Raw genomic sequence first — 22,511 nt, forward strand, 5'->3', positions numbered from 1 at the left:
TTTTGTAAACTTTTAAATAAATATTTTATACCAGTGTGTTACAGTGGTGCTGGTGACAGAGATAAGAGGGTTGATCTCTGTTTTCAAGGATTCCAACGAAGGATGGAAACAGAAAATGAAATGGATAATTAAGAGATGGCAATATGCAGTACTGGCCAGTGAGGGGGTATCTAAATCAGACTGAAATGTCAGGGAGGGACTGCTAACACAGTTTACTTAAATTTAAGCCCAATCTAGAAAGATTATTAGGATTAGGCTTTGTGAGGACTTGTAAGAAGAATGTTCTAGGCTCACAGGATAGTCTGTACAAAACCACAAAGGCACAGAATAGCTTGACCCTTTCTAGGAACTGCATATAATTTGGTATAGCCATAGTGCAATGCAGGTGGAACCACTGAAAGATTTTAGTCAGAGAAATGGCTCTTCGCATTTGTTTGGTTTTGTTTGATTTGGGTTTTGTCTGCTTAATGATATGTTTTGATTTGCATTTTAGAAAGATCACTGATTGGTTGCTCCTTCAGGCCTTCTTGTTTTTGTTTTTGTTTTTGTTTTTTTTGAGACAGAGTTTTGCTCTTGTTGCCCAGGCTGGAGTGCAATGGCATGATTTTGGCTTACCACAACCTCTGCCTCCCAGGTTCAAGTGATTCTCCTGCCTCAGCTGGGATTACAGGCAGGTGCCACCATGCCCCGCTAATTTTGTACTTTTAGTAGAGATGGTGTTTCTCCATGTTGGTCAGGCTGATTTCGAACTCCTGACCTCAGGTGATCCACCTGCCTCAGCCTCCCAAAGTGCTGGAATTATTGGCATGAGCCACTGTGCCCGGCCAGGCCTCATTTTTTAAAAGAAGTAATTGGGCCCTGTGCAGTGGCTCACATCTGTAATCCCAGCCGTTTGGGAGGCTAAGGCAGGGGGGCTACCCAGGGTCAGGAGTTTAAGACTAGCATGGCTCACACGGTCAAACCCCGTCTCTACTAATAATACAAAAATTAGCTGGGCATGGTGGTGCACACCTGTAATCCCAGCTACTCCAGAGGCTAAGGTAGGAGAATCATTTGAATCTGGGCGGCAGACGTTGCAGTGAGCTGAGATGGCGTCATTGTACTCCAGCGGGGGCAACAAGAGTGAAATTCCACCTCAAAAAACAACAAAAAAATTGAATCACTGGTTTTGGGCAGAAGATGGACTGGAAAAGGTGTCTTCTCTGAAGTCAGGAAAGCACCATGTAGAGTGGAAAGTCATTGGAATAAAAGTGGTAGCTGGCACCCACTGGGTGCAGTGGCTCACACCTGTAATCCCAGCATTTTGGGAGGCTGAGGCAGGCATATCGCCTGAGGTTGGGAATTCATGACCAGCCTGCCAACATGGTGAAACCCCATTTCTACCAAAAATACAAAAATTAGCCAGGTGGGGTGGCGCATGCTTGTAATCCCAGCTACTTGGAAGTCTGAGGCAAGAGAATTGCTTGAACCTGCGAGGTGGAGGTGGCAGTGAGCCTATACCAAGCCACTGCACTCCAGCCTGGGCAACAGAGTGAGGCAATATTTCAAAAAATATATATATAATAAAGTGGCTAAAAGAGGATCCAGGGACAGTGTGGCATTACAAAGGGAAGAAGGGGATACTGTGACTTAAGGAGTGAGCAGTACCCTCAAAAGAGACTCAGAAGAATTAGGACAATACAAAAACCAGGAGCAGCTGGTCGCAGTGGCTCACACCTGTAATCCCAGCACTTTGGAAGGCTGAGGCGGGCAGGTCACCTATGGTCGGGAGTTCGAAACCAGCCTGACCAACATGGTGAAACCCCGTATCTACTTAAAATACAAAAATTAGCCAGGTGTGGTGGCGGGCACCTGTAATTGCAGCTACACAAGAGGCTGAGGCAGGAGAATCATTTGGACCTGGGAGGCAGAGGTTGCAGTGAGCCAAGATTGTGTCACTGCATTCCAGCCTAGGTGATAAAGAGAGACTCCATCTCAAAAAGAAAAAAACCAGGAGAGAGTGAAGTCACAGGAACCAAAGGAGGAGAAGTTTCAAAAAAAGTTTGAACCAAAAGAGTTCTAAAGAGAAATCACCTAAGATAAGAATCCTGAAGGCAATATTTGGGGGTAATGAGAGTGGAAACCAGATCTCAGAGGAAGGAAAGGGGAGGTAAAGCAGGGACAGCAAATTCTCACAGCTGTGCTGTAGCCTTAGGTTGGGTCTGTTGGCTTCTCAAAAGAAAATGTTTAAAAACTATAAATAATATTTGTGTTGTCAGGGAGGTCACAGTCCATCAGAAGACTTCATGCTCCTAAACATACACAGAAGAGCTGTCCTTGGGGTAGGCATGGGAGAGAGGGAGATCTCTAGGGAAGAGAAATAGCAAGGATTGACTGGGTCCTTTGGAACCCACTCCCTTCTTAGAGTGCAGTGTCTGTCTGCTGGGCGCATCTCGTGGGATACTATGGCTGGCGTTCTGAGGGCAAGAAATATCCTGCTCAGATAGGTGAGGAGAGGCGTTACCAGTGTTTTCTCTATCAGATTGAGACTTTTCATATCAAGATGCTGCTCTGTTCTGTAAGTCTCCAGTCTTCTCTATATTCTGTATAGCTTTTTTCTAAATCAAAAACAAATGACAATTCATTTTTCAAGTTTTGAATGACAAAAGACAGGCTGATCCAATCTGGGAATGACAGAAGCTGAGGTGGACTGGGCACAGTGGCTCACACCTGTAAGCCCAGCACTTTGGGAGGCTGAGGTGGGAGAATCATTTGAAGCCACAGGTTTGAGACCAGCCTGGGCAATATAGTGAGACCCTGTGTCTACAGGAAAAAAAAATTTAAAAAAATAGCTGTGAGTGGTGGCACATGTCTGTAGTCCTAGCTACTCTGGGGGACTGCGGCGGGAGGATCGCCTATGCCCAGGAGTTTGAGGCACAGTGAGCTATGATGGCACCACTGCATTCCAGCCTAGGCAAAAAGTGAGATCTTGTCTCTAAAAAAAATTAAAAGTAGGCCAGGTGTGGTGGTTCACACCTGTAATCCCAGCACTTTGGGAGGCTGAGGCAGGCAAAACACTGAGGCCAAGAGTTTTAGAACAGACTGGCACATGGAGAATACAAAATACAGAAATTAGCCAGGTGTGGTGGTGCACACCTGTAGTCCCAGCTACCCAGGAGGCCAAGGTACAAAAATCACTTGAACCCAGGAGGCAGAGGTTGCAGTGAGCCAAGATCACACCACTGCACTCCAGCCCGGGTGACGAGTGAGACTCTGTATCAAAAAAAGTAAAAAAAAAAAAACACTGAGAAGGCTCTTTGAGATACTGAGCAGCAGAATCAAGATGCAAAGGGATCTTACTGAATCTTTAAGAACAAAACTAATAAAGCAGAGAGCAATGTTAAGTTTGATATGTAACCTGCACTTGAATTGATTTGGGATACTGAATTGATTGCAAACTCAGAATGAGTCAGCAGTTTGGTAGAGCTTCCAAAAAGTTAAGATGACTGGATTCATTCATAGACTCCAGCAAGAAAGAGTGGATAGTCCCTCACTCCTCCGAACCAGTGAGTGCTCAGTGGATTCCACTGAGTTCTAGGTACCACATTTTAAGAAGGTACTGGTGCTATTTAACCTAGAGAGAAACTGACTTAGGTGAATACAGTCTCTCTCTGGTTTTCTGAATGAATGTCACATAGAAAAGTGAGAAAACTTATTCTGTATATTACCTGAGGGTAGAACGAAGACCCATTCCCCACAGGTCCCCTTCTTACCTGACCTTATTCGTCTGCCTCAACCTGTACTCTGGGAACTTAGTAAAGAAGAGTTTTAAAAGGATAGGAATAAGCAGTCTAATTCAGACTCCTTTATATAGGGGGTATAATAAAGCTGTGGTTGGGATGACCTGATCCGGTAGCCAGGGTCAGCTCAGCCTTGAAAACTGATACTTAAATAGGCGGAAAGGAAGAACACATTCCCAATGGGAAAAGCAGTATACTTCATGGCACGGATGGACTGGGAAGGGTAGGGTCAGGGAGGACAGGTGTGGAAAGTTTGAGGGGATAGCAGCCTGGCTTGTAGCAGGTGTGGGCACCTAGCGCACTGAGATTAGATTTTATTCTGGGATATAAAACATTTGTATCTTGAAGCTAGTTGATGTATGTAAGATGATTCTGGTTGTAGTGGGACTGGCTTCGTGGCGGTTCAATCATTGAACAGATCGTTGTTCACTGCATACTGTGTGCCAGCTTCTGTTCCAGGCCTTATGGATCCAGCAGTAAACAACATAAAATCCCCACTTTTCTGGAGCTTTGAGGAGTAATGGGCAATAAACACATTTATAAGACAACTTTTGATGGTGAAAAATGCTGAAAAGAAAATGAAAACAGGGTAATGGGATAGAAAGCAACTTGCCAGAGGGGCTGAGGTAATCCGAGAAGGGGGTGGTATTTGAGCTGGTGCCTGAATGGTGAGAAGATTCAGGCAGAAAGAAAAGCAGGTGCAGAAGGGCCCGAGATGTTCACGCACCTGGAGTTTAAGGACAGGGACGTGTGGCTGCAGCACAGTGAGCCAGGGAGAAAGCAGAGGTTGTGTAAGCACTGACTGGGGATAGCAGGAGGGTGGAGCTTGAAAGTGCCATCAAAGTGGATTGGGAAGCACCTCCCAACGGGTTGTGGTCCTGGTCCCCTATGACTCTTTGATGTAAATAAGATGAGGGATAGGAAAACCTGGCCTGATACAATTTCATATGTAGTGCAATGTGGTAAAAAGAACAGTGGTTCTGAAATCAGACTCTGGCGTAAGCAGAATTCTAGCTCTGCCACTTCCTAGTTGTGTGACCTTGAGCAAGTACTTTAATCTGTCTACATTTCAAGTAAGAGAACTAATTCCCGCCTCAGAGCTGGTGAGCCCCACTGCTGGTGAGCCCTCACAGAGCTGCAGGCCAGATGTGTGCTTATGGCGCCATCTTGCGATTACTTGGAGGTCCACAGTGTTTTGTCGGAAGTGCAGTCCATCCACTGTCCCACTGCAGGGTCCTGGCCTTTTCTGTTCTGAGCACCATGTTTTGAGGGACATTGACCTGAAGACTGGCTGAAAGCACAGGAGAGGCCCCCCAGCCTTGGGGAACATACCCCCGTTCAAGGGAGCAAATGTGGACTCTTGAGGTTCCAATGCCAGGATCATGAAGAGTGGGAGTGGATATGGATAACAGGAAGGCTGCAAGTAAAGAACTATCTTACTATAGTTAGATTTGCTCAAGAATGAATTGTGCTGGCATGATTGGAGATGGGATAATGAGCAAAAGCTTAAAGTCAGTAATATTTGAAACATTTTCCTCACTGAAAATGTGTGACTGTTACTCTAAGACTTCAAAACAAAGAAAATGGTTCCGCCATTGACAGAAATAGAAGTGATTGGAAAAAAGGAGAAAGGTGATGGATGAGCTGCTGTAGCAAATGTTAACTGAAAGCAGAACTCTTAAAGCAGAATGATCTAGAGGTGACGTACAAGCCAATTGCTTCCTCCTGGAGTACAGTCAGCCTGCAGTAGACCTAAGAAATCAAGGCAGCTACTGTGTGAAAGTACAGGCAGCTCAGGGGCCAAGGGGATGGCCCGGGCCCGTACCTGCAAAAGCACGTTACTAGGATGTGTGTCCCAAGGTGGACTTAGGGTCAAGCAGGATTTGCAAGTAGTGCTGGAATGGAGAGGATCAGGATTTACAAGGTCCAGTAAAACTGAGAAACCCAACTAATTTCCAAATAAGCCAGATGTGGGTTTGGGAGTCATCCTATGGAAGTCTGAACTCAAACTGCAAGAAAGAAAGTGTAAGGTGAGATGCAAGCATTGAGCCTTAAGATACACTCACCTTTGGAGTCAAGAAAATGAAGAGGGACTGAACAGCAAAGAGATACAACACAGTCCAGCACATCATAAAAACAATAGGAAACATTTTACAAAAGAGGGGAGCAGTGTCCCATTCCACGAACTTTTACCCATTCAATTCCTGCCAGCCAGATCCCTGCCCCTCTCCCCAGAGAGCATTGTCTCCCATCTTTGCTTCTGGGTCTTCTCTCATTAGGTTTTAGTGTCTGTCTACTGATTCCTTCTCCATCCCTTTGCTACAGGGGGTGGCACTGAGAGCCGACCAGTCCTTCGCTACAGCAAGGAACAGAGGCCAACCACGCTGCCCATCCAGCCCTTCGTGTTCCAGCACCACTTCCCCAAGCAGCTGGCCAAGGCCCGGGCCCTCCACAGCCTTTCCCATCTCTACAGCCTCTCCGGCTGCAGCCGTACACAGCAGCCTGCCCCAGTGGCTGCCCCTACTGCTCAAGTCTCAGTCCCAGCCCCCTCAGGGGAGCTGCAGGCATCCACTCCCCGAGGCACTGGCAGAGGTGCCAGGAAAGCTGGGTCTGAGCCAGAGACCTCTCGGCCATCACCCCTGGGCAGCTACTCCCCCATCCGGAGTGTTGGCCCCTTTGGGCCCAGCACTGACTCTTCTGCCTCTACTTCGTGCTCCCCTCCCCCAGAGCAGCCCACAGCCACAGAAAGCCTGCCCCCATGGAACCACTCCTGTCCTGCCATCCGGCCTGATACCTCCCAGCAGCCACAGAAGGAGGATCAGAAGATACTGACCTTAGCTGAGTACCGGCTCCATGGAACAGGAAGCTTACCGCCTCTGGGCTCTTGGCGATCTGGCCTCAGCCGAGCAGAGAGCCTGGCCCGGGGAGGTGGTGAGGGCAGCATGGCCACCAGGCCCAATAATGGTATGAGATCCAGCATCTCCCTCCCAAACCCACCACCTCACATAAGCACTTCCACCTCCCCTTTGAGTGGTTTCTTACACTTTCACCTGGGGCCAGAGGTTAGGATGTCTACCTCACTTCCCCAGCATCTGTAGATAATATCCACAGATATCCTAGTGTTTCATATGGGCCCACTGGGTGGATGTGAAACTCTGACTCAGTGTCTCCTGCCAACTCTTGTCTTTCTGCTAATCTGTTCTGCTTCCAGCCAACCATCTATCCCCTCAAGCCCTCAAGTGGCGGGAATACAGGAGGAAGAACCCACTAGGGCCACCTGGTTTGTCAGGGAGCCTAGACCGAAGATCACAAGAAGCTCGGCTGGCCCGAAGAAACCCTATCTTTGAGTTCCCTGGCTCTCTCAGTGCTGCCAGCCATCTGAACTGTCGGCTGAATGGTATGTGAGCAGGGTCCCCAGTACACCCGGGGCAGGCTCTGCCATGGCTAGGAAGGGTTAGGGAAGGGGTCAGTCCCAAAGGAACATGTCTCAGATGGTACAAGGCACTGAACTGGGCTGGAACTCCTGCACCGTTGCTCAGGATTGATTTTTATTTTCTTTCCAGGCCAAGCAGTGAAGCCATTACCACTGACCTGCCCTGACTTCCAGGACCCCTTTTCCTTGACGGAGAAGCCTCCAGCTGAGTTTTGTCTGTCCCCAGATGGCAGCTCAGAGGCCATTTCCATCGACCTGCTTCAGAAAAAAGGTGCATATAACCCCGAGCTCAGGCCAGGGACTCTGCTGTCACTACCTCCTCACGTTTGCCCTACTACCTAGCCTGTCTTAAATCTCTTAAGTGCTGGCCAGGCGCAGTGGCTCATGCCTGTAATCCCAGCACTTTGGGAGGCCAAGGTGGGTGGATCACTTGAGGTCGGGAGTTCGAGACCAGCCTAGCCAACATGGTGCAACCCCATCTCTACTAAAAATACAAAAAAAATAGCTGGGGGTGGTGCCACGCCTATAATCCCAGCTACTCAGGAGGCTGAGACAGGAGAATTGCTTGAACCTGGGAGGCAGAAGTTGCAGTGAGCCGAGATCACGCCATTGCACTCCAGCCTGGGGAACAAGAGTGAAAACTCTGTCTCAAAAAACACAAAGCAAAAAAATCTCCAAGTGCTGGGAAGGAGTTGGAGCACTCAGGCCCTGGGGCCAGAGGGGGAAGCTGTGTGCTGTGTATCCTGAGTGCGTGTGAGTGAGCAAGGGTCTTTCATCAGAGACTTTAAGAGTCAGGCTCCAGTCCCTTTCCATAGTGAGCAAAGTCTAATAAGGAGGCTTAGATGTCATTAAAAAAAATGCCTCAGTGTCCTTAGAGGGGCGGGTGAAGGTACTAGAGGGCCCAGCAGCTTGGGTAAGCATGTTGGTGATATCTAGTAAGATGAGGAATTAAAAGAACCACTCTATTTAGCAAATAAGTGACCACTGAACTAAGATTTTTAGGGAACTGGAGAGTACTGAGTGTAATTGTGGGCCGAAGAGGAGTCTGTGAAGAGGGAGAGAGACAGCTGAAGTTCCCTGCGAAAGCAGAAAGGGAGAATCGGAAGTCAGGGAGAAAGGAGAACCGGGCAAGAAGGGGAACAGCCACCTTCCTCCAGGATGTGAAGGGGATGCAAGTGAACAAGGGAGCGAGGGGTGTACATACAGGACTGTTACAGATTTTGGAGGCAGAGGGAAGTTAAAGGAGTTTATGACTAGGGGCCTCTTCTCTATAGCAGAACCAAGGGCTTGAGAGGAGGGGTATAGATTTCGCATGGCAGTTTGAGGGTGTGGCAGAGCGTGCTGATGAAGCACATATCAAGGAATCGCCCTTGTCTGGCACTGGTGTGAGGGACTTGGGTTTTCTTCAGGTCAGTGGCCTGGTTTCTCAGAATGGAGAAAACTGATAGGTAGACTGACTCAGGATTGGAATAAGAGGGCTAAGAGGTGAGGACATTGAGAGACTTAACAAAGGCGTCATTGAGGTGGCACCGGGCTGGGAAGTAAAGACAGGAAGTGCTTAAGAACTGGGCAGACCCAGAAAAGGGCCAAGCCTGAAGGTTTTACAGAGACCCACATGCAGGTGTGGAGACTGAGTAAGTGTGGGAGCACTTTCCCACCCCCACTGAGGTTTCAGCCCCAGCTGAGTTGGCTAAGGACTTTCTCAGGGACCTGTCACATGACATTCTTTCTTGCAGGGCTGGTAAAAGCTGTTAACACCGCTGTGGACCTCATTGTGGCCCATTTTGGCACAAGCCGGGATCCCGGGGTGAAGGTAGGCAAGGAAATGTGGAGAGCCGAGTTCTGCAAGACCTCGCCTGTCCTGCGCCACCACCTTCCCTTGCTGTCTTGCATTTAGAGCCCAGGGTTGGGCACTTAGGAATGGGGATAGCAAGAGGGGAACCATGAGGGCCTGCTACAAGAGGACCACGGGCAGGCCTGAGGGGGTTTTCTGCACTTCCCTACTGCACCCGCAGGCAAAGCTGGGAAACAGTTCTGTGAGCCCCAATGTGGGTCACCTGGTTCTGAAGTACTTGTGCCCTGCTGTCCGAGCCGTGCTGGAGGATGGGCTCAAGGCCTTTGTACTGGACGTTATCATTGGGCAGCGTAAGAACATGCCATGGAGTGTGGTTGAGGCTTCCACACAGCTAGGTAGGTGCTGGGTGGCAAGATGGGGACCCTGGGCTGAGTTTAGGGTTCCAGAAATTGGTCATGTGACCTGCAACCTGGCTTCCTCCCAGGCCCATCCACCAAGGTCCTGCATGGCCTCTACAACAAAGTCAGCCAATTCCCAGAGCTCACCAGTCATACTATGCGCTTCAACGCCTTCATCCTCGGCCTGCTCAAGTGAGTACACAGAACAGCAAGATCCCCTCAACAACCTGCCCCACTCCCCAGGCTCTGCCTGCACTGAGAAAACAACTTGTTGGACTGAGACACAATGGGTGGATCTGCAGGGTCTTGGCCAGCACACAGGCTCACTGTCCCCCAGCCAGCGATTGCGTCTCAGTAGGTCACTGCTTTCCCACTGTGCCCATGACTGACACTGGTCACCAATGTGGTCTTCTGCTCTTACAAATATGTCATCTGGCTTATTTGAAAATTATTTGGGTGTCTCAAGTTCTCTGGACCTTGTAAACCCTGATCTAACCCCTCATCCTCTCCATTCCAGCACTACTTCCAAATCCTGCTTGACCCTAAGTCCACCTTGGGACACACATCCTAGTAACATGCTTTTGCAGGTACAGGCCCGGGCCATCCCCTTTGGCCCTGAGTTGCCTGTACTTTCACACAGTAGCTGCCTTGATTTCTTAGGTCTACTGCAGGCTGACTCCACTCCAGGAGGAAGCAATTGGCTTATAAATCACATGCCCACTGACTCTCGGGAATTAGGTGAAATGAATCCTGCCATGGAAGGGAGAGTTCAGCTATTCTTCCCATGCTTGAGCCCCCTGGATCTGCCTCTTCATTTGGCTCTATTCACAGAAGACTCAACTTTCTTCACCTGTCTCCCTACAGCATCCGGTCCCTGGAGTTCTGGTTTAATCACCTCTATAACCACGAAGGTAATGCCCAGAATCCTGCTCTGTTGCACAAACGTAACCAGGTCAGAATTCAGAGGGTGCAAAAGAGGAAGGAAAAGCTGTCTTTTCATTGCTGGAGATGGGGAGGGTAACCATACAAGCATTCATCCTCAGAGCCTCGGGCTTCCTCCAAGGCCTTCCCCAGCTTCTGCTTGAGTTGAAACCTTGGGCTGGGCATGGTAGCTCATGCCTGTAATCCCAGCACTTTGGGAGGCTGAGGTAGAAGTTCAAGGTCAGGAGTTCGAGACTAGCCTGGGCATCATGGTGAAACCCTGTCTCTACTAAAAATACTAAAATAGCTGGGTGTGGGGATGCATGCTTGTAGTCCCAGCTACTTGGGAGGCTGAGGCACAAGAATTGCTTGAACCTAGGAGATAGAAGTTGCAGTGAGCTGAGATTGTGCCATTGCACTCCAGCCTGGGCAACAGAGCAAGACTTGGTCTCAAAAAAAAAAACAAAAACAAAAAACAAGCCTTGGAGCCAGCAGGATACTCCAGCAATCTGGAAGTCAGGTGACCTGCAACCCTGGCTTCCTCCCAGGACCATCCACCAAGTAGTCCTGCATGGCCTTGAATCCCAGCATCTTACTCCTTTAAAGTCAGGGCCACCGCCTGGGGTTGGAGAGTTCAGGCATTGCACAGCTGCAGACAGCAGCATTTACACTGTAGTACGTGCAAATTGCCTAGTGCACGGCCTGTGCCACTGTATGCAGCAGCTCTGCCCAGGCTGTCTTTCAAAGCCCCACTCAGGCCAGGCTCTGCTTTTGTGTGGATCAGTCCCTTTCTCTTTTCCCCTAGACATCATCCAGACCCACTACCAGCCCTGGGGCTTCCTGAGTGCAGCTCATACTGTGTGCCCTGGCCTCTTTGAAGAGCTGCTGCTGCTGCTACAGCCCCTAGCCCTGCTGCCTTTCAGCCTCGACTTACTGTTCCAGCACCGGCTGCTGCAAAGTGGGCAGCAGCAGCGGCAGCACAAGGAACTGCTGCGGGTGTCCCAGGACCTGCTGCTGTCTGCCCACTCCACACTGCAGTTGGCCCGGGCCCGGGGCCAGGAGGGCCCTGGAGATGTGGACAGGGCAGCCCAGGGGGAGCGGGTGAAGGGTGTGGGTGCTTCAGAAGGTGGAGAAGAGGAAGAGGAGGAGCCAGAAGAGGTGGCAGAGGCAGCTGGGGGCTCAGGGCGTGGCAGGTGGGCCCAAGGCGGGCATGCCGGCTGGTGGTACCAGCTCATGCAGAGCTCCCAGGTCTACATTGATGGCTCCACTGAGGGTTCCAGATTCCCTCGTGGCAGCAGCAATAGCAGCAGTGAGAAAAAGAAAGGGGTAGGAGGCGGGGGGCCTCCCCAGGCTCCACCGCCCCGAGAAGGAGTAGTAGAGGGGGCTGAGGCCTGCCCTGCCCCTGAGGAGGCCCTGGGCCGGGAAAGGGGCTGGCCCTTCTGGATGGGGAGCCCCCCTGACTCTGTGCTGGCTGAGCTGAGGCGTAGTCGGGAGAGGGAAGGGCCCGCTGCGCCACCAGCAGAAAATGAGGAAGGGGCCTCAGAGGCTTCACCTGGAGGCATCAAGTGGGGACACCTCTTTGGCTCCCGAAAAGCCCAGCGGGAGGCCCGGCCTGCAAACAGGTGAGAGCCTGCCCAAGGTAGGTATGGAGGGAGGGAGCCTGCTCTAAGCCGGGGCACAGACACAGCCCAGCCTGGGCAGAGCCTGAGCCCGGCTGCTATCCCCTAGACTCCCCTCGGACTGGCTGAGCCTGGACAAGTCCATGTTCCAACTGGTGGCACAGACAATGGGTGCCCGCCGGGAGCCAGAGTCCAAGGACAGCCTGCAGGAGCCACACTCTCCAGCCCTGCCCTCCAGTCCTCCGTGGTGAGTCTGGGGAAATGGAAGGGCTGGGTGGCTGGGGTTGGCTTTTGATGGGGTTTCTCTGACCATGTGCTCTGTCCCCAGCGAGGTGCAGGCACTGTGCCACCACTTGGCCACCGGCCCTGGACAGCTGAGCTTCCACAAAGGAGACATCCTTCGAGTGCTGGGGCGAGCTGGAGGAGACTGGCTGCGCTGTAGCCGTGGCCCTGACTCTGGCCTGGTGCCCCTGGCCTACGTGACATTGACCCCAACTCCAAGTCTGACCCCTGGAAGCAGCCAAAACTGAGGCCTTGTGCATGCTGGTGGCCTCAGGGACCCTCATAACCCCCAGACTCAGAGCCCAAGAGCCCTTCCCAAGCCCTTGGCTTGGGTACAGAGAGTAAACTGGGAGCTGGGGCCATGTATCCCTATGCTGGCACCTGCTCCCTGTGCTCAGTATTAATTACGCCCCCTTATCTGTCCCAGTGACCTCGTCCAGACCTCCACCCAGGAAAGGAGGGACGGGATGCAGCACTGGGCTGCCAGGATTCCCCTGGCCCGTCTGGGCCAGCCCTTCCATGGGTGTAGACAAGCAAGTCTCATGGAGGCAGGTGGCCCAGAAAGCCATCTGCAGGGTTCCCTAGGCCAGGTGGAGATGAGGATGGGTAACAGTATTGGGGCCAGATTCCCTAAGCCCCCCAGCTGTAAATAGGCTGTAGCCAGTGCCTGGTCATCAGAAGAGGGAGGAGGAGCCCAGGTGTCTGTTTATGTATGTATTTATTTATTTATTATACCTATTAATAAAAAAGGTGCTCAGCCTCCAGACCATTTTCTCTTCCTGCTTCCCCCACCCTCCCTTCTACCTTTCTTCCTTCCAAAAGGATGGCTGGGATAGATGAAAAGGGAAGGGAAAACTTGATGTCCAGGGGCCTAAGCCAAGAGCTGCTTCTGGAAGGTGCCAAGGCCCAGAGCATCATGAGTGAGATGCCCAAATGTGTGGCCATACTGGAACTTATACCCTGTGTGGCCAAGAGAGTCTGTCACATGTAGCCAGCAGCATGGCAAAGCCATTTCATTCTCAGCCAGCTGGCTATACATCCAAACAGCCCTCAAAAATCTGGTCCTAACTCTCCATGTGGGTAGCTACCTCAGTTTCCTTTTCTGCCTAATGATAAAGCTGAACCACATGATCTGAGCCCTCCTATATCTATTAGTTCCAACCACCCCACCTACCCAATACCTATATGAACATTCTAGTCCCCAAAGCCTCCCTGGGGGATTGTCTCACCTGGCACGTAGCCCCCATAGTTTGGTAAAAGACCCAGGTTCTGTGGGTATGTCCTGGGAAGTGGGGGGAGATGTTTGGGGTGTTTCTGGGCGCTGCCTGGTGAGTGCTTCTGCCCAAATTCCTGCAGTGCCTGGTTGGTGAGCACAGGAAAGCTGGAGCCGAAGAGGAAGCGGGCACGGGGCACGTAGCCGGTGAAGCCTGGGGATGGGGACACTGAGCCAACACATCCTGGGGCCTTACCACGCCTCTGATCCTGACCCCCCTTGGCTCTCACCTGACATGAAGAACTTCCGAGGGTCCCTGTCATCCATGGAGTAGGGAGAAGCCTATGAGAGAATCCCCTGTGCTCTCACACAAGCTCCTAGGGAGGTGGAGCTAACAGTCAAACACATATCCCCTGAACCCACAGGGTTCATGGCCTACTCATGGCTGCCCCATGAGTAGGGCGCCCTGGCCTACTCTACTCATGGCTGCCCCCTGGCCCAGACACACAATAAGGCCCCCACCCCCACCCCTACACATTGCCCATCAGCTTCTTGGTCTCACTTGTTCTGCCGCCTCCAGCGCTGGCTCCTCCTCCAGCTGTCCCTCTGGCTCTGGCCCTTGGTTATTCTCTGTGTCCTTTTCTCCCTTGGCCTCCTTTGGCAGCTCTTCACTCCCTTGCTTTCCATGCAAGTGAGTAAAGTCACTCAGAGCCTCGGCCCAGACCTGGCTGCAGTTCTTGGCAAAGATGAACCGTGCCCGGGGTACAAAACCTGGGCAGGGGAAGGAGACAAGGAAGACTCATTAGTGTTTGGGACATACGCTCCTGGGAGAGGGTACCTGTGCATACCTGTGTACAAACCTGTGTACCCAGGGATCATGCTGGAGCTGAGCCTTTTGTGCCCACGCCTGAGAGGCAGGCTCCCCCTGGGAAACTCAGTTGATCTTGGAGGCCGAATGGGAGGCAGAAGTGTGCGGTGGACTGGGGGCCAGGTTAGGCCAGGAGGGCCTCGAAGTAGCTGACCAGTCGCCTGCCCATAGGTCTGGCCCATGCTGAACCGAAGTAGTGGGCAGTGTCCAGTGTACCTGCAGCACAGATTCACCCACTCACCAGAATCCCCCTGGCCCACCACTCCCCAGAGGCAGAAGCAGAGACATCTGAAGCCCTGATCTTTCTGGACTCAGCTGTGTATATATTTGCAGCAGGCATTTCTTTTTTTTTTTTTTTTTTTTTTGAGACGGAGTTTCACTCTTGTTACCCAGGCTGGAGTGCAATGGCGCGATCTCGGCTCACCGCAACCTCCGCCTCCTGGGTTCAGGCAATTCTCCTGCCTCAGCCTCCTGAGTAGCTGGGATTACAGGCATGCGCCACCATGCCCAGCTAACTTTTTTGTATTTTTAGTAGAGACGGGGTTTCACCATGTTGACCAGGATGGTCTCGATCTCTTGACCTCGTGATCCACCCGCCTCGGCCTCCCAAAGTGCTGGGATTATAGGCGTGAGCCACCGCGCCCGGCCTTGCAGCAGGCATTTCTAAGTTTTCTGCCTGGGCTTTCAATCCTTCCTTTCTGCTGTTACCCTGTTCCCATGGTGAGAACAACATAAAGCTTTGGGGCAGACCTGGGTCTCACTAGTCCCTTGCTTCTCCTTTTCCATCCAATACCATAGAGACCTCAGCCTCCCAAACCAATCTGTCCGCTTGGCCCCATACTCTAGGCAGCATAATTCCTCCACCCCTACTCCCAGCAGCAAGTGGGGAATGCTGGGTGGGAGTCTTACCCCGGGATATAACGAGGGTTCTGAGGGTTGAGCCCCGGTATGAAGGTGCTGGCCACAGCCATGGGGAGCCAGGCAGTTTCTTCTGTTTGCCTTTGAGCCAAGGCTCCGGTCTGTGTGTACCGTGTCCAGGGTTGCGGGGCCAGAGGAAGGAGGCGGGGCTCAGGGAGGAAAGAAGGGAGGGGGCACTCGTGTGAAGACAGCCAGGGCCAAGGTGGGCAGAACCGTAGAGCAGAGGCTAGCGGGTCTGTCTGTCCAGGACAAAGGTGGTCCTGCCTTGCAGGGCAGGGCCCGAACCGCGGGAAGCCCTGAGGTGGGAAGTGGGAGATGAGACAGCAGAAACCATTCAGGCCACTGAGCTCTGTCTCGGTGACTCCCTGCCTGAGTGCCTGCCTGAGATCTGGACACTGTGCTCCTCATGAGTCTTCATCAAAGGAATGGGAGACCTGGAGAAAGAGGGTCTGAGGAAAGCCAGGGCCCAGAGGGGAGGTGAAAGAAGACAGGTGATGGGGGATAAAAAGGAATCTAGACACCTCTAGGGAGTAACATCATTTATTTTCAAATTAACAAAAGTGGCTTACTGAATACCTGCTATAATCAGAATCATCCATTCAACAAAATGAGCCACGCTCTGCTAGGCTCTGGCCACAGTGGCCAAGTGTGCACCCCACGGGAGCCAGAAAAGCTGTGGGGGATTGAGAGAAGGAAACAGGATAAAGTTGGTGGGGAGGGGTGGTTAGACTAGGAGGCAAGTGAGAATTTGTTTAAAAAAGTGATTTCAATTCTAAGAGAAGAAAAAGTACAGACCAGGAAGATGAGCTCTCAGAGGAGGGGGAACATGATTAAAACCCAGCTCTGGGCCGGGTACAGCTGTGCTCACATCCAGGTACTGGGGAGGCTGAGTCGTGAGGATCTCTTGGGCCCAGGAGTTTCAGTTCAACCTGGACAACACAGCCAGACCCCATCTCAAAAACAAAACAAAACAAAAGACAGTTCTGGGGCTGGGTCAGGGCCAAGCTGAGGGCTCACGGCCAACCTTCCTGAGGCAGAGCTCTGTTCCTCTCCCCACCTCCAGTGATGTGCCTGTGCTGACCAAGGGCAGCACTGACATCCCAGGGGAATTGCACAAGAGCACTGGGCCCCAAGGCACATTTCATGTAGGTCCTCACTGTTCTGCCAAGGACAGCCTTGGAATGTGTCCTTTAGAGTTGAGAGAGACTCACCTCACAGCTGAGGAAATATGCTAGAGTGAGGGTGGGAGCTGAGGGGAGAGCCCGGGATAGCAGCAGTGTGTCAAGCTTAACAACCAGACTTTGGCTTTTGTGACAGACACTGTCACAGCTTATACCTATTCCTGACCCCCATGTCCTTTCTTCCGAGGAGCCAGAAACTTCATCAGGGGGGCTTGGATTGCCAGCCTGGAGGAATGAGCCTGGATTAGTCTAAGCCCCTTCCCCATGACTGCTTAGACACAGGCTTCTGGCATTCGGGATAATATGAGGGAAATCTGCTGGGCCCGGGGAGGTTGCTGGGGAAAGTTTCTTTGCTCTTGAAAAAAAGATTCACATCAAATTAGAGCAAGTGAGAGAGACAGAGATGCACAACACGAAACAATGTCCATTCCTGCCCCTAGACTTTCAGGGAATGTGAGGATGAAATGGTGGCAGGCAACTGGAAGCCCTGTGGAAAGCTGACCTGGGGACAAGGCCTGGACACATCAAGGATGGATGGTAGAAAAGAAAGGCCAGGGTCCTGAAGGTAATGTAGGGCCATGGAATTAACCAGCCTTTTTATGTGAAATAGTAAATTTCATTATTAAGGCCACTTTAAGTTTTCTTTTACTTAGAGCCAAAGGCATCATAATTTAAAAAAAAAACAAAATGGCCAAGCGTAGTGGCTCACACCTGTAATCCCAGCACTTTGGGAAGCCAAGGCCAGAGGATCATGAGGTCAGGAGTTCGAGACCAGCCTGGCCAACATAGTGAAACCCCTTCTCTACTAAAAATACAAAAATTAGCCAGACATGGTAATGCACATCTGTAGTCCCAGCTACTCAGGAGGCTGAGGTGGCAGAATCACTTGAACCCAGGAGGTGAAGGTTACAATGAGCCGAGAATGCACCACTGCACTCCAGCCAGGGCAACAGAATGAGACACTGTCTCGAAAAGAACAAAAACAAAACTGGTTCAAATCCTTCACCAGAGATATGGACCTTGGCCAAATTCATCTCATTGAGCCTCAGTTTTCTTATCTATAAAATGGAAAAACATTACCATTAGAGTAGGATATCAGCTAGATGAGATGATACATAATGAGCTTACAGTAAGTGCTAACCAAATGACAGTTCATGGTTGGCATTTGGTGGGAATGCCAACGAAGAACAGTTCATGGTTGGCATTTGGAGGAAGGAAAGGAGCTGAGGGCAGTAACAAATATTGGAGGTTCGGGGCAAAGAGTCCATGAAATTGAAAAAGGGAAAGATTTGAATGGAAGTTGGGGTATAAATTAGGACGTAGGGACTAGAACACATTCTGCAGAAAAGACCATGGCAGTTAGAATCAGGGTATGAGTTAAAACACAAGTTAGGAAACAGATTAGGGTTAGTCTTAGGTTTATGACTTACGAAGAAACAGCGCTATCCAATAGGTAGAATGGCCTGTTACTATGATTGCTTCTATCTGAATAAAGAATTTTTCTAGATCTCTGAAGGGTGTTCTAATCTGAGAAAGGAGTGACGGGGCCAGCTGAGGGGCCACAGGAATGCTCCCTGCCTCTGTGCCTCTTTCCAGGGAGAGGCATCACAGTAACACAACCACAACTTGCTCTGATGGGAGGCCGCCACACCCAGTGGCCAGTGTTGGATGTGGTGGTGAGAGAAATGTTTAACTGGAGATTATGAAGGTCCACTGAGGAACACCAGGACAGCACCCCACTCAGTCCAACAGCCTGCTGGGTCCCCACAATGGCAGCCTACAGCTTTCTGTTCTGCCTTTGATTCTGACCAGGAATTGCTGTAAAATTTCAAACAGATTCCCAAATCACTAGATTGTATGTCAACCCTGGGCAAACATCAATCTCCTTTGCAAGGATGAATAAAAGAAAAATCACAGGACCTTTGAAAAAATTTCCTAAAATCAATAGTCCACCAAAATTGAAACGAAATGAAAAGAATAAACTCTAAAAGATTACATGCAACACAAAACCTTTTTTAGTTTAAAAAAATACATGCAGATACATAAAACTGCATAAAAGGAAAGCAAGGGAATAATAAACATGAGTTTCAAACGCTCAGATGGTGTGAAGCAAAAGGGGTGGGAAAGTGGGAACCACATGATTAGATGTATGTTATTGTCAAAGTTTCAGTTTTTGTTTGAGATGGTTTTCAAAAACGCTTATAATGGGCCAGGTGCAGTGGCTCATGCCTCTAATACCAACACTTGGGGAGGCAGAGAGGGCGGATCACTTGAGGTCAGGAATTTGAGACCAGCCTGGCCAATATGGCAAAGTTGCCATATTGGCAAATTGCCATCTCTACCAAAAATACAAAAAATAGCCAGGCATGGTGGTACGCACCTATAATCCCAGCTACTTGGGAGGCTGAGACAGGAGAATCACTTGAACCAGGAGGTGGAGGTTGCAGTGAGCCAAGATCGTGCCACTGCACTCCAGCCTGGGCAGTAGAGCATGACTCCATATCCAAAAAAAAAAAAAAAAAAAATGCTTATAATGTATACTTTTTTTTTTTTTGAGATGGAGTTTCGCTCTTGTTACCCAGGCTGGAGTGCAATGGCGCGATCTTGGCTCACCGCAACCTCCACCTCCTGGGCTCAGGCAATTCTCCTGCCTCAGTCTCCTGAGTAGCTGGGATTACAGGCACGCGCCACTACGCCCAGCTAATTTTTTGTATTTTTAGTAGAGACGGGGTTTCACCATGTTGACCAGGATGGTCTCGATCTCTTGACCTTGTGATCCACCAGCCTCGGCCTCCCAAAGTGCTGGGATTACAGGCGTGAGCCACCGTGCCCGACAATGTATACATTTTAATAAAGCGTGGACCAATGATGAGAATGTGTCAAACCAAAGATTATGACTATTGAAATCTATGCTTTTGAGGTTGAAAGAAGTGTGGTATGATCAGAAATAGTGGTATTTGGAGGGATCAAAGGAAAGGAAATGGTCTGGTCTCTATTCTACCTTTTTCTTTTTATTTTTTGAGACAGGGTCTCACTCTGTCACCTAAGCTGGAATGCAGTCGCATGATCTCAGCTCACTGCAATCTTGGCCTCCTGGGCTAAACTGATCCTCACACCTCAGCCTCCAGAGTAGCTGGGACTACGGGTACATGCCACCACACCCAGCTAATTGCTGTTTTTTCATTTTTGTGTTATTTTGTAAAGACAGTTTCACCATGTCCTGGCTGGTCTTGGAACTCCTGGGTTAAAGCGACCTGCCCTCCTCAGCTTCCCAAAGTGCTGGAATTACAGGCATGCGCCATGGCACCTGGCCTGGCTTTTTTACATATATAACATTCTTCAAATCTGCAAGGATCAATATTAATTTATTCAGCCTACTTATTAACTATTTCTACTAGGCAGTTACTTTATAGATCAATACAGACAATGCTTGAGCCACTCTGAAGACAGAGGTACAGAGAAAGAATAAAATGAATACCACAATGAAGATTTTTTTTTTTTTTTTTTTTTTTTTTGAGACTGAGTTTCACTCTTGTTACCCAGGCTGGAGTACAATGGCACGATCTCGGCTCACCACAACCTCTGCCTCCTGGGTTCAGGCAATTCTCCTGCCTCAGCCTCCTGAGTAGCTGGGATTACAGGCACGCGCCACCATGCCCAGCTGATTTTTTGTATTTTTAGTAGAGACGGGGTTTCACCATGTTGACGAGGATGGTCTCGATCTCTTGACCTCGTGATCCACCCACCTCGGCCTCCCAAAGTGCTGGGATTATAGGCTCGAGCCACCGCACCCGGCCCCACAATGTTTTGTTTTAAAAAAAAACAACTAACCTTACATTAAGCCATGAAGAAAAATCTCAAAAATTCCAAGAAGCCCAAAGAAACCACATTTCCTCACACAAACACAATTTAAAAATTTTTAAATAGGCTAAACAAACAAAAACCTAACACTTAGACATTTAAAATCCCTTGAGCTGGGCGTGGTGGTGCATGTCTATAATCCCAGCTGCTCAGGAAGCTGAGGCAGGAGGATCACCTGGGCCCAGGAATTTGAAGCTGTAGAGTGGTACTATGGTCCCACCTGTGAATAGCCACTGCACTCCAGCCTGGGCAACAGAGCAAGACCCTGCCTCTTACAGAAATAAATTTTTTTTAAACCCACCTTAACTATTGAGGCAAAGAAAAAATTCCAGTTATATACAATCATTTATAAATACACGAGAATTCAATCAAAGCTGAAATTCAGAGGCAATTTTTAGCTTCAAATGCATACTGGCCTCGTAATTGAGAGTATTCATGATTGAGAGTATAGGCTTGATCCTGGCTCCATCACTTATGAGCTGTACAGCCTTGGGCAAATTAGCAAACCTCTCTGTATCTCTTTTTCCCTTCTCTATAAAATGAGAATGCTAATAGTGTAAGGATTAACTTAAATGGTACAATAAAGCAGAATAGCTGCTGCACCTAAATGAACTGTCAAATACTATTACTAACAAGTGTTCTAGTGGGAGCTTCTCTAAGAAACAATTGTCTACTTTGGCTGGTCCCAGTAAAAGAAAAGAGTCAAGAGTGAAAAGAAGAGAGGATATCTTAAGGATGGATAGATTTCCTGGGTATCCAAGGAAGGAACTATATGGCCTGCCATATAGCCAGGCCTCATAGAAATTGAAATTGAGAGCCGGGCGCGGTGGCTCAAGCCTGTAATCCCAGCACTTTGGGAGGCTGAGGCGGGTGGATCACGAGGTCGAGAGATCGAGACCATCCTGGTCAACATGGTGAAACCCCGTCTCTACTAAAAATACAAAAAATTAGCTGGGCATGGTGGCACGTGCCTGTAATCCCAGCTACTCAGGAGGCTGAGGCAGGAGAATTGCCTGAACCCAGGAGGCAGAGGTTGCGGTGAGCCGAGATCGCGCCATTGCACTCCAGCCTGGGTAACAAGAGTGAAACTCCGTCTCAAAAAAAAAAAAAAAAAAGAAAAAAAGAAATTGAAATTGAGAACCTGAACACTAACAGGAGCTGAGGCAGCTATTTTCACTCTCACCCTGGGGCCACGTGCTTCCCTCTGCACATCTGCTCAGTGCTGTCTGTCTCTGTCTGTCTCTCTCCCTTTTCCAAATGGATTTGTCACTACCAGTTTCTACTCCCTTGTAACTATGGTGTGCATGTGCTCATCAGGAAATCTCTACACCCCACATTCCCTACCATCTCTACAACAGTGATTTCTTAAGCAGAGTGTGCTGCAGAATTACCCAGAGTTTCTACATCAAACCCATAGAAAAGTTGCAAGGCAAATATAACTTTTATCTAGATTTACCAGTCATTCACATTTTGCAGCGGAGAAATATAGTCTTCCATGTGTCACAGAAGGAAGGAGAAACAGACACAGGTGAGCATTGTCACCTGAACCTCACTCATCTCTCTCAGCCTGGCCTCACTGCAGACGAAGAGGCTACCACCTCAACCAGGCAGCTGCGTCTTGGGAGGGAGGAGGGTATGTGTGCAGACCATGATGGCTTCAGCAGGACAGGCTGCAGACAGACTGGCCAGGCAAACAAGTCTAAAAGCAACTAGCCAACTAACTAAATTAACTAGCTAATAACTAAGCAGTCAACTCAAGAAGCTAGAAAAAGAAGACCATCATAAAGCTAACAAAAACAGGAGAAATTTATGAAATTGATAGAAACCACTAAATCAGGAAACAGAAAAACAATTGAACTGTTAGAAGAGCTATTTAAAACAACAGTAAAAGAAGCAAACTGCTGGCAAAGTTAGCCAAGAGAAAGACTCTACAATCCCCTAAGGGACTGAGGGAGTGGCTAAAAACAGGCACATAAGAATTCGTGTTTTAATTATAAAAGAATACTAAGTGAAACTCTATATAATTAAACTAGAAAACATCAATAAGATGGAATATTGTCTTGGAAAATATAAATCAAAATCAACCCCAAATGATGTAGAACATCTGAATAAAATAACAATAGAATTGAGCCAGGTGCAGTGACACACCTGTAATCCCAGCATTTTCAGAGGCCAAGGTCAGAGGATCACTTGAGCCCAGGAGTTCGAGATGAGCCTGGGCAACACAGTGAAACCTCATCTCT

The 22,511-nt window shown here is 49.5% G+C and overlaps 2 protein-coding genes across 5 annotated transcripts in view; one reads left to right on the plus strand and one right to left on the minus strand.

The window, feature by feature from the left end:
- Nucleotides 1-12,991, plus strand: part of RUSC2 (RUN and SH3 domain containing 2) — a 71,415-nt gene extending 58,424 nt beyond the window's left edge. For all 4 annotated transcript variants that reach the window (XM_003943808.3, XM_039474858.2, XM_010331689.3 and 1 more), the window contains 10 exons: nucleotides 6,105-6,743; nucleotides 6,991-7,176; nucleotides 7,343-7,483; nucleotides 8,949-9,025; nucleotides 9,228-9,402; nucleotides 9,492-9,597; nucleotides 10,270-10,316; nucleotides 11,132-11,948; nucleotides 12,055-12,192; nucleotides 12,274-12,991. In XM_003943808.3, coding sequence (XP_003943857.1) covers nucleotides 6,105-6,743; nucleotides 6,991-7,176; nucleotides 7,343-7,483; nucleotides 8,949-9,025; nucleotides 9,228-9,402; nucleotides 9,492-9,597; nucleotides 10,270-10,316; nucleotides 11,132-11,948; nucleotides 12,055-12,192; nucleotides 12,274-12,475 — 2,528 coding nt within the window. In that variant the 3' untranslated portion in view covers nucleotides 12,476-12,991. The remainder of the gene's footprint in view (nucleotides 1-6,104; nucleotides 6,744-6,990; nucleotides 7,177-7,342; nucleotides 7,484-8,948; nucleotides 9,026-9,227; nucleotides 9,403-9,491; nucleotides 9,598-10,269; nucleotides 10,317-11,131; nucleotides 11,949-12,054; nucleotides 12,193-12,273) is intronic.
- CIMIP2B (ciliary microtubule inner protein 2B) lies at nucleotides 12,988-18,899 on the minus strand. The gene is made up of 6 exons (XM_003943809.4): nucleotides 15,218-18,899; nucleotides 14,301-14,524; nucleotides 14,003-14,211; nucleotides 13,731-13,782; nucleotides 13,457-13,654; nucleotides 12,988-13,187 (listed from the first exon to the last, which is right to left on the minus strand). Exons 1-6 carry the CDS (start codon nucleotides 15,277-15,279, stop codon nucleotides 13,099-13,101), a joined length of 834 nt encoding a protein of 277 aa, XP_003943858.1. The 5' UTR covers nucleotides 15,280-18,899; the 3' UTR covers nucleotides 12,988-13,098.
- Between the last annotated feature and the right edge of the window lie 3,612 nt (nucleotides 18,900-22,511).

This window comes from Saimiri boliviensis, chromosome 2, assembly GCF_048565385.1.
Source record: "Saimiri boliviensis isolate mSaiBol1 chromosome 2, mSaiBol1.pri, whole genome shotgun sequence".
Classification (NCBI taxonomy): domain Eukaryota; kingdom Metazoa; phylum Chordata; class Mammalia; order Primates; family Cebidae; genus Saimiri; species Saimiri boliviensis.

Excerpts from the sequence above, each read along its gene's own strand:
- CIMIP2B (XM_003943809.4), bottom strand. The coding sequence starts at position 15,279 with ATGGCTGTGGCCAGCACCTTCATACCGGGGCTCAACCCTCAGAACCCT. Across the intron at positions 13,783-14,002 it reads CGCTGGAGGCGGCAGAACAA|GCTTCTCCCTACTCCATGGA; the intron begins GTGAGACCAAGA and ends ATTCTCTCATAG. Across the intron at positions 13,655-13,730 it reads TCGGAAGTTCTTCATGTCAG|GCTTCACCGGCTACGTGCCC; the intron begins GTGAGAGCCAAG and ends CCCCATCCCCAG.